This window comes from Oncorhynchus mykiss, chromosome 3 (assembly GCF_013265735.2).
Source record: "Oncorhynchus mykiss isolate Arlee chromosome 3, USDA_OmykA_1.1, whole genome shotgun sequence".
Classification (NCBI taxonomy): domain Eukaryota; kingdom Metazoa; phylum Chordata; class Actinopteri; order Salmoniformes; family Salmonidae; genus Oncorhynchus; species Oncorhynchus mykiss.
In genome coordinates, this window is record NC_048567.1 from 80,512,293 (window position 1) to 80,525,888 (window position 13,596).

The window sequence follows — 13,596 nt, forward strand, 5'->3', positions numbered from 1 at the left end:
ACAAGGTACAACAAAGTTACAAAAAGTTACAACAAGGTACAACAAAGTTACAACAAGGTACAACAAGGTACAACAAAGTACAACATAGTTACAACAAGGTGCATCAAGGTACAACAAGGTACAACAAGATACAACAAAGTTACAACAAGGTACAACAAAGGTACAACAAGGTACAACAAAGGTACAACAAGGTAGGTACAACAAGGTACAACAAGGTAGGTGCAACAAGGTACAACAAGGTAAAACAAGTTACAACAAGGTAAAACAAGGTACAACAAGGTAAAACAAGTTACAACAAGGTAGGTACAACAAGGTACAACAAGGTAAAACAAGGTACTACAAGGTACAACAATGTACAACAAGGTACAACAAGGTAAAACAAGATAGGTACAACAAGGTACAACAAGGTAAAACAAGTTACAACAAGGTAGGTACAACAAGGTACAACAAGGTACAAGGTACAACAAGGTACAACAAAGGTACAACAAGGTACAACAAGGTAAAACAAGGTACAACAAGGTACAACAAGGTAGGTACAACAAGGTAAAACAAAGTTACAACAAGATACATCAAGGTACAAGAAAGTTACAACAAGGTACAACAATGTACAACACAGTTACAACAAGGTACAACAAGGTACAACAAAGTTACAACAAGGTACAACAAAGTTACAACAAGGTACATCAAGGTACAACAAAGTTACAACAAGGTACAACAAGGTAAAACAAGGTATTACAAGGTACAACAAGGTACAACAATGTACAACAAGGTACAACAAGGTAAAACAAGATAGGTACAACAAGGTACAACAAGGTAAAACAAGTTACAACAAGGTAGGTACAACAAGGTACAACAAGGTACAAGGTACAACAAGGTACAACAAGGTACAACAAGGTAAAACAAGGTACAACAATGTACAACACAGTTACAAGGGTAGGTACAACAAGGTAAAACAAAGTTACAACAAGGTACATCAAGGTACAACAAAGTTACAGCAAGGTACAACAGGGTACAACAAAGTTACAACAAGGTACTTCAAGGTACAACAAAGTTACATCAAGGTACAACAAGGTACATCAAGGTACAACAAAGTTACAACAAGGTACAACAAGGTACAACAAAGTTACAACAAGTTACAACAAGGTACAACAAGTTACAACAAGGTACAACAAGGTACAACAAAGGTACAACAAAGTTACAACAAGGTACAACAAAGTTACAACAAAGTTACAACAAGGAACAACAAGGTACAACAAAGTTACAACAAGGTACAACAAGGTACAACAAAGGTACAACAAAGTTACAACAAGGTACAACAAAGTTACAACAAAGTTACAACAAGGTACAACAAGGTACAACAAAGTTACAACAAGATATCAAATTTGATTTGATTTGATTTGAGATACAACAAAGGTACAACAAAGTTACAACAAGGTACAAAAAGGTACAACAAAGGTACAACAAAGTTACAACAAAGTTACAACAAGGTACAACAAAGTTACAACAAAGTTACAACAAGGTACAACAAGGTACAACAAAGTTACAACAAGTTACAACAAGGTACAACAAGTTACAACAAGGTACAACAAGGTACAACAAAGGTACAACAAAGTTACAACAAAGGTACAACAAAGTTACAACAAAGTTACAACAAGGAACAACAAGGTACAACAAAGTTACAACAAGGTACAAAAAGGTACAACAAAGGTACAACAAAGTTACAACAAGGTACAAATAGGTACAACAAGTTACAACAAAGTTACCACAAGGTACAACAAAGGTTAAATTATTATTATTATTATCATCATTATTATTAACATAACTATTATCGTACAACAACGCTACAGCAACAACACTTATTAGAAAATTCCACTTTGGGACTGAATGCACTTTTTTTTCTTTTTAAAACCAATTCTCGTTGTAAATTTGTGTGGGGTAGGTACAGATTTGCCTAAATCAAGACAACAAGTCGTTCCACCCAAAATCTAGTATCTAGAATTTTCAAATGTAAGTCCAACAATTTAATTTAAGTCCTACAATTTTAAGTATCTAGAATTTAAGTCCTCCGGACATCTTAAAAGGGTGGTGCTGTTAGGCGAGAGGAACTCACTAGTATTGTGAGTATTGTTAGTATTGTGTTGGGAGAGAGGAACTCACTAAGGTCATGGGGTCAGTGGTTAGTATTGTGTTGGGAGACAGGAACTCACTAAGGTCATGAGGTCAGTGGTTAGTATTGTGTTGGGAGAGAGGAACTCACTAAGGTCTGAGGTCAGTGGTGAGTATTGTTTTGGGAGACAGGAACTCACTAAGGTCATGAGGTCAGTGGTTAGTATTGTGTTGGGAGACAGGAACTCACTAAGGTCATAAGGTCAGTGGTTAGTATTGTGTTGGGAGACAGGAACTCACTAAGGTCATGAGGTCAGTGGTTAGTATTGTGTTGGGAGACAGGAACTCACTAAGGTCATGAGGTCAGTGGTTAGTATTGTGTTGGGAGACAGGAACTCACTAAGGTCATGGGGTCAGTGGTTAGTATTGTGTTGGGATAATGGTGTTAGTGGGGGGACAGTAGAGGAGGGATAATGGTGTTAGGGGTGGGGACAGTAGAGGAGGAATAATGGTGTTAGTGTGGGGACAGTAGAGGAGGGATAATGGTGTTAGTCAGTGGGGTGGCAGTAGAGGAAGGATAATGGTGGTAGTGGGGGGACAGTAAAATAGGGATAATGGTGTTATTGGGGGACAGTAGAGGTGGGATAATGGTGTTAGTGGTGGGGACAGTACAGGAGGGATAATGGTGTTAGTGGGGGGACAGTAGAGGAGAGACAATTGTGTTAGTGGGGGAACATTAAAGGAGGGATAATGGTGTTAGTGGGGGGGACATTACAGGAGAGATAATGGTGTTAGTGGTGGGGACGGTACAGGAGGGATAATGGTGTTAGTGGTGGGGACAGTACAGGAGGGATAATGGTCTTAGTTGGGGGACAGTACATGAGGGATAATGGTGTTAGTGGGGGGACAGTACAGGAGGGATAATGGTGGCAGTGGGGGGACAGTATAGGAGGGATAATGGTGTTAGGTGTGGGGGCAGTACAGGAGGGATAATGGTGTTAGTGGGGGGACAGTAGATGAGAGATAATGGTGTTAGTGGGTGGACAGTAGAGGAGGGAAAATGGTGTTAGTTAGTGTGGGGACAGTACAGGAGGGTTAATGGTTTTAGTGGGGGGACAGTAGAGGAGGGATAGTGGTGTTAGTTATTGGGGGGACAATACAGGAGGGATAATGGTGTAAGTGGGGGGACAGTATAGGAGGGATAATGGTGTTTGGGCTGGGGACAGTAGAGTATGGATAATTGTGTTAGTGGGGGGAGAGTAGAGGAGGGATAATGGTGTTAGTCAGTGGGGGGACAGTAGAGGAAGGATAATGGTGTTAGTGTGGGGACAGTAGAAGAGGGATAATGGTGTTAATGGGGAGGACAGTACAGGAGGGCTAATGGTGTTAGTTAGTGGGGGGACAGTACAGGAGGGTTAATGGTGTTAGTGGGGGACAGTACAGGAGGGTTAATGGTGTTAGTGGTGGGACAGTACAGGAGGGCTAATGGTGTTAGTTAGTGGGGGGACAGTACAGGAGGGTTAATGGTGTTAGTGGGGGACAGTACAGGAGGGTTAATGGTGTTAGTGGGGGGACAGTACAGGAGGGCTAATGTTAGTTGGGTGAGAGATAAATAACAGGAGTTAGAATGCAAATGGAGGTCCATTTCTCTCAATGAGGAGATGGAATTTATGGTTTCAGACCTTCCTACCCCTGGGACTCCCCACGTCCATTGGTTAAGTAGACTGGTTAAGGACAGGGGATGTGCAGAAGATGTTGAATTGGCAACTAGGTTTATATACATCACAGTCTACCCCAGACCACCAGCCACCAGGTCTATATATATCACAGTCTACCCCACACCACCAGCCATTAGGTCTATATATATCACAGTCTACCCCAGACCACCAGCCGCTTGGTTCCCATATTAGTTGAGAGTTTGATATATCGCACACACTCACACAGCCTTGATAACTCACAGCGAGGATGCCGGTCCCCCAGAGCGCCGGGATAAAGAAGCAAGGACGGAGAAGATAAATCTGGGAGCCGTTGGGCTGAAAGGAGGAACAGGTCTGCTCTCACACTCCTCCATTCACCCTGCAGGAACGATAGATGGCCCTCAATCAGTCTTCAACAGTGGTCCGTTGAACTTCCTGGACCCTCCCTTCTCTACAGGTCGTACAGGCTCTGGAACTCACGCATGCACTGGGAAAATGAGGGAGAGAAAGAGAGAGAGGGAGAGAGGGAGAGAGTGACAGAGGAGGGAGGGAGACAGATAGGGAGAGAGAAACAGAGAGGGAGAAAGAGACAGAGAGTGGGAGTGGGAGGGAGACAGAGAGGGGGAGGGAGACAGAGAGGTGGAGACAGACAGAAGAGGGAGAGACAGCGAGGGAGAGAGAGACAGAGAGGTGGAGGGAGACAGAGAGGTGGAGGGAGACAGAGAGGGGGAGGGAGACAAAGAGGGGGAGGGAGACAGAGAGGAGAGGAGAGGGAGAGAGCGAGGGAGAGAGAGACAGCGAGGGAGAGAGAGACAGAGGTGGAGGGAGATAGAGAGGGGGAGGGAGACCGAGAGGAGAGGGAGAGAGGAACAGAGAGGTGGAGGGAGAGAGAGAGGTGGAGGGAGATTGAGAGGTGGAGGGAGAAAGAGAGGGGGAGGGAGACCGAGAGGAGAGGGAGAGAGGAACAGAGAGGTGGAGGGAGATAGAGAGGTGGAGGGAGACAGAGACGGGGAGGGAGACAGAGAGGGGGAGGGAGACAGAGAGGAGAGGGAGAGAGGAACAGAGAGGTGGAGGGAGAGAGAGAGGTGGAGGGAGATTGAGAGGTGGAGGGAGACAGAGAGGGGGAGGGAGACGGAGAGGGAGAGAGGAACAGAGAGGTGGAGGGAGATAGAGAGGTGGAGGGAGACAGAGACGGGGAGGGAGACAGAGAGGGGGAGGGAGACAGAGAGGAGAGGGAGAGAGGAACAGAGAGGTGGAGGGAGACAGAGACGGGGAGGGAGACAGAAAGGGGGAGGGAGACAGAGAGGAGAGGGATAGAGGAACAGAGAGGTGGAGGGAGAGAGAGAGGTGGAGGGAGATAGAGAGGTGGAGGGAGACAGAGAGGGAGATAGAGAGGTGTAGACAGACAGAAGAGGGAGAGACAGCGAGGGAGAGAGAGATAGAGAGGAGAGGGAGAGAGGAACAGAATGAGATAAATGCTTTTAACAGACCTGACGTAACTTTCCTTTTTGCCTTGTTGTCCCTATCTGTTTCTTTTGTATGTTGAATGTGTTATTGTAGGATGTTTAAGAGTCATGTGTGTGTGTGTGTGTGTGCACGCATGTGTGTGTGTGTGTGTGTGTGCGTGTGCGTGCGTGTGTGCGTGTGTGCGTGTGTGTGCGTGTGTGATTGTCTGCATTGTCCTAGGCACCTCTGGTGTCTCCCTGGTCCCATTGAGCAGTGCTGATTAACTCACACATGTAAGATACTAAATTAAAGCTACTCTCGTTGTGAATCCAGCCAACATGTCAGATTTCAAAAAGGCTTTTCGGGGAAAGCATAAGAAGCTATTATCTGATGATAGCACAACAGTAAACAAAGAGAGTAGCATATTTCAACCCTGCAGGCGCTACACAAAATGCAGAAATAAAATATAAAACATGCCTTACCTTTGACAAGCTTCTTTTGTTGGCACTCCAATATGTCCCATAAACATCACAATTGGTCCTTTTGTTCGATTAATTCCGTCCATATATATCCAAAATGTCCATTTATTTGGTACGTTTGATCCAGAAAAAAACAGCTTCCAAATTGCGCAACGTCACTACAAAATATCTCAAAAGTTGTCTGTAAACTTTGACAAAACATTTCAAACTACTTTTGTAATAAAACTTTAGGTATTTTTAAACGTTAATAATCAATCAAATTGAAGACGGGTCTATCTGTGTTCAATACAGGAAGACAACAAACCAACGCTACTTTTCAAGTCTTGCGCAACTCTCAACAGTGTTCCCCAGTTCCTAGATGGCCTTACTTCTTCATTGCACAAAGGAATAACCTCAACCAAATTCCAAAGACTGGTGACATCCAGTGGAGGCGGTAGGAACTGAACACAGGTTCCTAAGAAATATAATTTCCCAATGAGAGCCCACTGAACAGACAGAGACCTAAAAAAAAAAAATAATAATAATAATACTAATAATATGCATATCTTATATTCTTGGCATGAGTAGCCAAAAGTTGAAATTGGGCACGCTATTTATCCAAAAGTGAAAATGATGCCCCCTATACCTTAAGAAGTTAATTCTCGCTCAAAAAAACTCCCGTGGCTTATTTTTCAAATTAGCATGTTTCGTTTCTAAATGTCTGAGTGAAGGTTTCATCGAGTTGTGAGATAGTACTTTTGCACATATAACACACTGTGGCTGAGGAAAGGCACTACTCCCAATATAAGTGAACCCCAAATCGATGTTGTTCTCATCATATTTGCACCTCTTCGATGGCCCAATGTTACTGTCTGTTGTTCTGTGTTTTCCTGTGTAAGGGGGGCAGTAGCTTGGTGCTTTCCCTGGTAAGGGGGACAGTAGATTGGTGCTTTCCCAGGTAAGGGGGGGCAGTAGCTTGGTGCTTTCCCGGGTAAGGGGACAGAGATTGGTGCTTTGCCAGGTAAGGGGACAGTAGATTGGTGCTTTCCCAGGTAAGGGGGCAGTAACTTGGTGCTTTCCTGGGTAAGGGGACAGTAGCTTGGTGCTTTCCCAGGTAAGGGGCCAGTAGGTTGGTGCTTTCCCAGGGTAAGGGGGCAGTAGCTTGGTGCTTTCCCTGGTAAGGTGGCAGTAGCTTGGTGCTTTCCCAGGGTAAGGGGGCAGTAGCTTGGTGATTTCCTGGGTAAGGGGCAGTAGCTTGGTGCTTTCCCAGGTAAGGGGGCAGTAGCTTGGTGCTTTCCCAGGTAAGGGGCAGTAGCTTGGTGCTTTCCTGGGTAAGGAGCAGTAGCTTGGTGCTTTCCTGGGTAAGGGAGCAGTAGCTTGGTGCTTTCCCGGGTAAGGGGTCAGTAGCTTGGTGCTTTCCCGGGTAAGGGAGCAGTAGCTTGGTGCTTTCCCGGGTAAGGGGGCAGTAGCTTGGTGCTTTCCTGGGTAAGGAGCAGTAGCTTGGTGCTTTCCTGGGTAAGGAGCAGTAGCTTGGTGCTTTCCTGGGTAAGGAGCAGTAGCTTGGTGCTTTCCTGGGTAAGGGAGCAGTAGCTTGGTGCTTTCCCGGGTAAGGGAGCAGTAGCTTGGTGCTTTCCCGGGTAAGGGGGCAGTAGCTCTTCAGCTGCATCAGATTCACAACTGTCAGTGTCCATGCTAGCTGGGCTAAAAACAAATGTATAATTACTGACGCTAGTATTGGATGTGCTCGTGGAAGCAGAACAGCTTGTGTTGTCATCAGGTGCAGGTGTAGTACTGCTGGTAGTAGCAGTACTACCAGTAGAGCTGGTATGTGTCTCTATGGACATTTATACATTTTATTGAGCAAACGGAATGAGCAGCAGCTACGTTTGGCTACGCACAGACCGTTAGTGGAATTTCCGCGAGAAAGTAACGGTTAATGTGACTGGATGTTAATTATTTGACAAGGCTTCCTGTATTCGACATTGTGTTGTTTTTTTCGCCTGACACTAGATGGTTTCATTTGTAATTTCACGTCAGTTTGGGAAGACCTGCCCTAGAGCACACCGAAAACGATACACTATACCTCGGCCTAAACATCAGCGCAACAGGTAACTTCCACAAACCTGTGCATGAGCTGAGAAAGTCCATCTATGCCATCAAAGGGAACATAACATTCGACATACCAATTAGGATCTGGCTAAAAAATGCTTGAATCCGTTATAGAACCCCTTTATGGTTGTGAGGTCTGGGGTCCGCTCACCAACCAAGAATTCACTAAATGGGACACACACTAAATTGAGACTCGGCATGCAGAATTCTGCAAAAACATCCTTAGCGTACAACATAAAACACCTAATAATTAATGCAGAGCAGATTTAGGCCGATATCCATAAAATAGCTAATCAAATCTACAACCACCTAAAAGGAATTGATTCCGTGCTTCTACACCTGCATTGCTTGCTGTTTGGGGGTTTTAGGCTGGGTTTCTGTACAGCACTTTGAGATATCAGCTGATGTACGAAGGGCTATATAAAATACATTTGATTTGATTTGATTTTGATTTGATTCCCAAACCTTCCATGACAAAGCCATCTGTCACGTCCTGATCTGGTTCACCTGTCCTTCTGATTGTCAACACCCCCTCCAGGTGTCACTTTTTATCCCAGGTGTATTTATCCCTGTGTTTCCTGTCTCTCTGTGCCAGTTTGTCTTGTTTGCCAAGTCAACCAGCGGTTTCCTTCCTCCTATCCCCCCCCCCCCCCCCCCCCCCCAGTCTCTGTTTGTTTCTAGTCCTCCTGTGTTTGACCCTTGCCTGTCCTGACTCCGAATCCTCCTGCCTGACCACTCTGCCTGTTCTGACTACCAGCCTCCCCTTGTACTGTTTGGACTCTGACCTGGTTTATGACCCCTGCCTGGCCTTACCTTCAGACTACCTATCGTCTGGTACTGTTTGAACTCTGACCTGGTGTATGACCCCTGCCTGGCCTGACCTTGAGACTACCTATCGCCTGGTACTGTTTGGACTCTGACCTGGTTTATGACCCCTGCCTGGCCTGACCTTGAGACTACCTATCGTCTGGTACTGTTTGAACTCTGACCTGGTGTATGAATTCTCGCTTGTCTCCGACCTGCCTTTGCTTCCTCCCTTTGTTATAATAAATATCGGAGCTCTACCATCTGCCTCCTTTGTCTGCATCTGGGACTCGGCTCGCCTTGTGCCCTTAAACCATCACCTACAGAGAGATGAACCTGGAGAAGAGCCCCCTAAGCAAGCTGGTCCTGGTGCTCTGTTCACAAACACGAGCAGAGCCCCAGGACAGCAGCACAATTAGACCCAACCAAATCATGAGAAAACAAAAAGATAATTACTTGACACATTGGAAAGAATTAACAAAAAAACTGAACAAACTAGAATGCTATTTGGCCCTACACAGAGAGTACACAGCGGCAGAATACCTGACCAGTGTGACTGACCCAAACTTAAGGAAAGCTTTGAATATGTACAGACTCAGTGAGCACAGCCTTGCTATTGAGAAAGGCCGCCGTAGGCAGACATGGCTCTCAAGAGAAGACAGGCTATGTGCTCACTGCCATCAAAATGAGGTGGAAACTGAGCTGCACTTCCTAACCTCCTGTCCAACGTATGACCATATTAGAGACACATATTTCCCTCAGATTACACAGACCCACAAAGAATTCGAAAACAAATCCAATTTTGATAAACTCCCATATCTACTGGGTGAAATTCCACAGTGTGCCATCACAGCAGCAAGATTTGTGACCTGTTGCCATGAGAAAAGGGCAACCAGTGAAGAACACACACCATTGTAAATGCAATCCATATTTATGTATATTGACATAATATGACATTTGTAATGTCTTTATTGTTTTGGAATTTCTGTGAGTGTAATGTTTACTGTTCATTTTTTTTGTTAATTTCACTTTTGTTTATTATATACTTCACTTGCTTTGGCAATGTTAACACGTTTCCCATGGCGATAAGGCCTTAAATTGAATTGACATTGAATTGAGAGGGAGGAAGAGAGAGAGGGGGGAAGAGAGCGAGAGAGAGAGAGAGAGAGGGGGGGGGGGGGGGGAAGAGAGTGAGAGAGAGAGACAGAGAGAGAGCAACAGGGAGAAAGAGAGGCAACAGACTCCATGGATGGAATAAACAGAGGGGGAGATGGAGGGATGGAGTGAGGAGGGAGGGTATAGGTATCAGAGTAGCCAGAGAAGAGAGAGAGAGAGAGAGAGAGGGAGAGGGGGGGGGGAGAGAGTGTGAGAGAGAGAGAGAGAGAGAGAGAGAGAGACAGAGAGAGAGGGGGGGGAGAGAGTGAGAGAGAGAGAGCAACAGACTCCATGGATGGAATAAACAGAGGGGGAGATGGAGGAATGGAGTGAGGAGGGAGGGTATAGGTATCAGAGTAGCCAGAGAAGAGAGAGAGAGAGAGAGAGAGAGAGAGAGAGAGAGAGAGAGAGAGGCAACAGACTCCATGGATGGAATAAACCGAGGGGGAGATGGAGGGATGGAGTGAGGGTATAGGTATCAGAGTAGCCAGAGAAGAGAAGAGAGGGAAAAAGGTGACTAATCCTTTGGAGACGTAAAGCAGCTATATGTAAATGCAGAGGGGTTTGAAGTCAGGCCGTCCCACTTTGATCTCTCCCTCCCTGAATCTAGCCCCTCTCCTTCCTCGTCTACCCCTCTTTTCTCTCCCTCCTCCCTTTTCCTTGTAAGAATATCAAGCCCTATTAGGCTTAATCTCACTTAATGGTATCTACCTCTGCTTTTGTCCCCACTATTCCCTTCTTTCAGCCGGCCACCACCATTCACAGGTCTCCCCCACTAAGAGCCTTGTTCACAGCTAGCAATTATTTGGAGTATTTTATTGACATTATGATTATGATTACATTAATTATTATTATTCATGCGGGCCAATCCCAGGGTTCTGTGTTGCCTACCCTCTCTACTGTCTATCGTGGGCGAGGTGTCCCACTCCACCGCCACTACCGTCCCCACCTACCACCTCTTATCCCCAGTTAAATGGAGCTGCCTGCTTTCTTCCAGAGGGGTGAGGAGTTTTGCACCGTGAACCTCATTCACCCGAGACACATTTTCTGGCCGTTTGAACGTATTGTGAGGTGAGTGTAATGAGTGCCACCAAACCGCCCATACGAGCCCCTTGACACAGAAGGAAACATCAAGAATTCGATTAAGGGACAGAGAGAAGGAGAGAGAAAGACCGAAGGAGAGAGAAAGAGCGAAGGAGAGTGGGGAGAAGTAATCAAAAGGGCAGTAATTACACGGTGGGTTTGATCTTTTGCTTGTAGAGAGATGAATGGAGATGAGACTGGGGTGACGCTGCTAAACAGAATAGGACCGGTTCACCCTAATCCTAAATACTGCCGAACAGAATAGGACTGGTTCACCCTAACCTAAATACTGCTAAACAGAATATGACTGGTTAACTATTTGGGGTGGTAGAGGGAAGGGGAGGGGGGGGTCTCCTTATGGATCAGTAATTACTGGAATCCCTTATAGATCAACAGTATTTTACTCATTATTGTAATCCCTTACGGATCAACAGTATTTGAGTCATTATTGTAATCCCTTATAGATCAACAGTATTTGAGTCATTATTGTAATCCCTTACGGATCAACAGTATTTGAGTCATTATTGTAATCCCTTATGGATCAACAGTATTTGACTTATTATTGTAATCCCTGACGAAGGGAGAGGAGATGATGAGAAAGAGATATTGATATTGCTGAGGTGCAGATGCACATACACGTACTCACACACTCACACACCCCCCCCCCCCCCCCACACACACAGGCGTCCACACACACACATACACACACACACACACACAGACATCCACACCCAGACACATCCGCACACATTTGCACATACCCACAAACACACACACACACACACATCCACACTTCCACACACACACACACACCCACACTCACACATATCCACACTTCCACACACACACCCACACACACCCACACTCACACACACACCGTCACTAATCACAGAAGCCGAGAAGTAAAAGTGTGAGTAAACACTTTTACAGAAAATCCACTTTTTTGAAATAACTTTATTAAAGTACACTTTTTTTAATAACTTTATAGTAAATGGTAAATATTAAATGACAATTACTTTGCTGTGTTAGAACATCTCTTATCTTATAAAATAGAATTGATTTATAAAATATAAAATATATAAAGTTTCACTTACCACAGTCCAAGAAACACAATGGACAAGCATCCATTACAACAAATTCAACATTGTGAAAATCTGAATTAGTCAAAGACATGAGAAAGGCAACATTCATTCAAAAGTAACAAAAGTAAACTCTTATGTGTCCAGAAGTCTGTCCACTCAGAAAAATTAATAATTGTAGGATGGAGTAGAGAAGAGAAGAGCAGAGCAGAAGACAACCTCATACCAAACCAGAACACATCTGATCTGGGTCCCAGCCAGGCTTCACTTTGGGAACCTGGGTCCAGGGCTAGGGTGGCTGAACCTAGGTGATGTGCACACCACACAGGGGCAGAGTGGCCCTCCAGGAACCCCAGCTGAGCCCCACTGCACCGGGACCATGTGGCCCTCCAAGTGGCCAGAGGGCAGAAGAGGACACTTGGAAGAGGAGGCAGAGGTCAGGAGAGACTCGGAGGAAAGGAGTAGCTGACTGGGGCCGGTGAAGAGGGGCCACCCCCCGGCCAGGAGCAGCCTGGGGACGGGCCTTGCGTTAACCCCCAACCCAACACTGACCTCCCCAAGGAGCCGACGCATCTCCTGCAGAGACAAGCCAAGGAGGAGAATATAGTTACGGGCGAGGACCAAGGTAGAGATCTTGGAGAGCCTGCGTCCGGGTTGGGGTCCTAGCTGCTGCTGGTTGCAGTGTGGCCCCTGGGAGGAGGAAGGAGAGGAGGAAGCGTAAGGCACCATCACCTCCCTCAGAGCGTCCATGGCGACGTTCAGGTCCTGCATCCTCTTCCTCTCCCGGCTGTTGATCTTCCTCCTCAGCTCCATTGGGGGTTTTCCTGGTCTCTCACGCCCAATTAGTGCCCCCATGATCCCATGATCAGCACCTAGCCCTGGGGGACACCAGGAGGAGAAATCCTGGAGGTAGGGGTCTGGGGAGCAGAGAGGAAGAGGCTGGTCCTGGTGAGACCTGATCATGGGGTTAGGTAGAACGTTCATGGTTCACACCGAAATGTGGTTAACTTCGATAACCAGAAAAAAAGTGCACTAACAAAGCTCAGTCTTCAATATGTTGTTCAGTTCTGCTTATTCCTCTTCAGTCAAACGTTAACCCTCCATTCCTGTGCATTGTCCTGACCTCTGGTACATCTGGTCAGGTGTTGAATCCCTCCTTGGTTGGTGAAAAAGGTTTGTAGGGTCAGTCAGTCAGTAAGAGAGCACCAGTTTCAGTGTCGGTTTCAGAAGGCTTCCAGAGTTCTCTGCTTGTTGATATCTCTTCCTCTCTTCATCCTCTGTGAGTCTCTGTGAGAGTCAGTACTCCTTTAACTCACTCCCCCCCCCCCCCCCCCCCCCTGGCTGTCTGAAGAAAATGACAAGGCAGACAGAGAGAGAAGTGAGTTAAATGCTTCCCTCCTCTCTCCTCACGCTGCTGCTTCTTGGACTCCGACCAAACCCAACCAGACCCGACCCGACACTGAGAAACCCTGCTCTGTTCTCTGAACAAAACACACAGATTTTTTTAATTTAACTTTTTTTAATTATTTTTTTACATTTGAATAATTTAGCAGACGCTTTTATCCAAGTCGACTTACAGTTAGTCAACTTTTAAGGTAGCTATGTGAGATAACCACATATCTCAGTCAAAGTCACCACATTTCTCCTCGGTAAAGTAGC

At 45.8% G+C, this 13,596-nt stretch overlaps 1 protein-coding gene across 1 annotated transcript; it reads right to left on the reverse strand.

The window, feature by feature from the left end:
* Positions 1–11,800: 11,800 nt before the first annotated feature.
* Positions 11,801–13,237, reverse strand: olig1 (oligodendrocyte transcription factor 1). The gene has a single exon (XM_021598069.2). The coding sequence runs from the start codon at positions 12,919–12,921 to the stop codon at positions 12,202–12,204; it is 720 nt and encodes a 239-aa protein (XP_021453744.2). The 5' UTR covers positions 12,922–13,237; the 3' UTR covers positions 11,801–12,201.
* Positions 13,238–13,596: the final 359 nt, after the last annotated feature.

Excerpts from the sequence above, each read along its gene's own strand:
- olig1 (XM_021598069.2), bottom strand. The coding sequence starts at position 12,921 with ATGAACGTTCTACCTAACCCCATGATCAGGTCTCACCAGGACCAGCCT.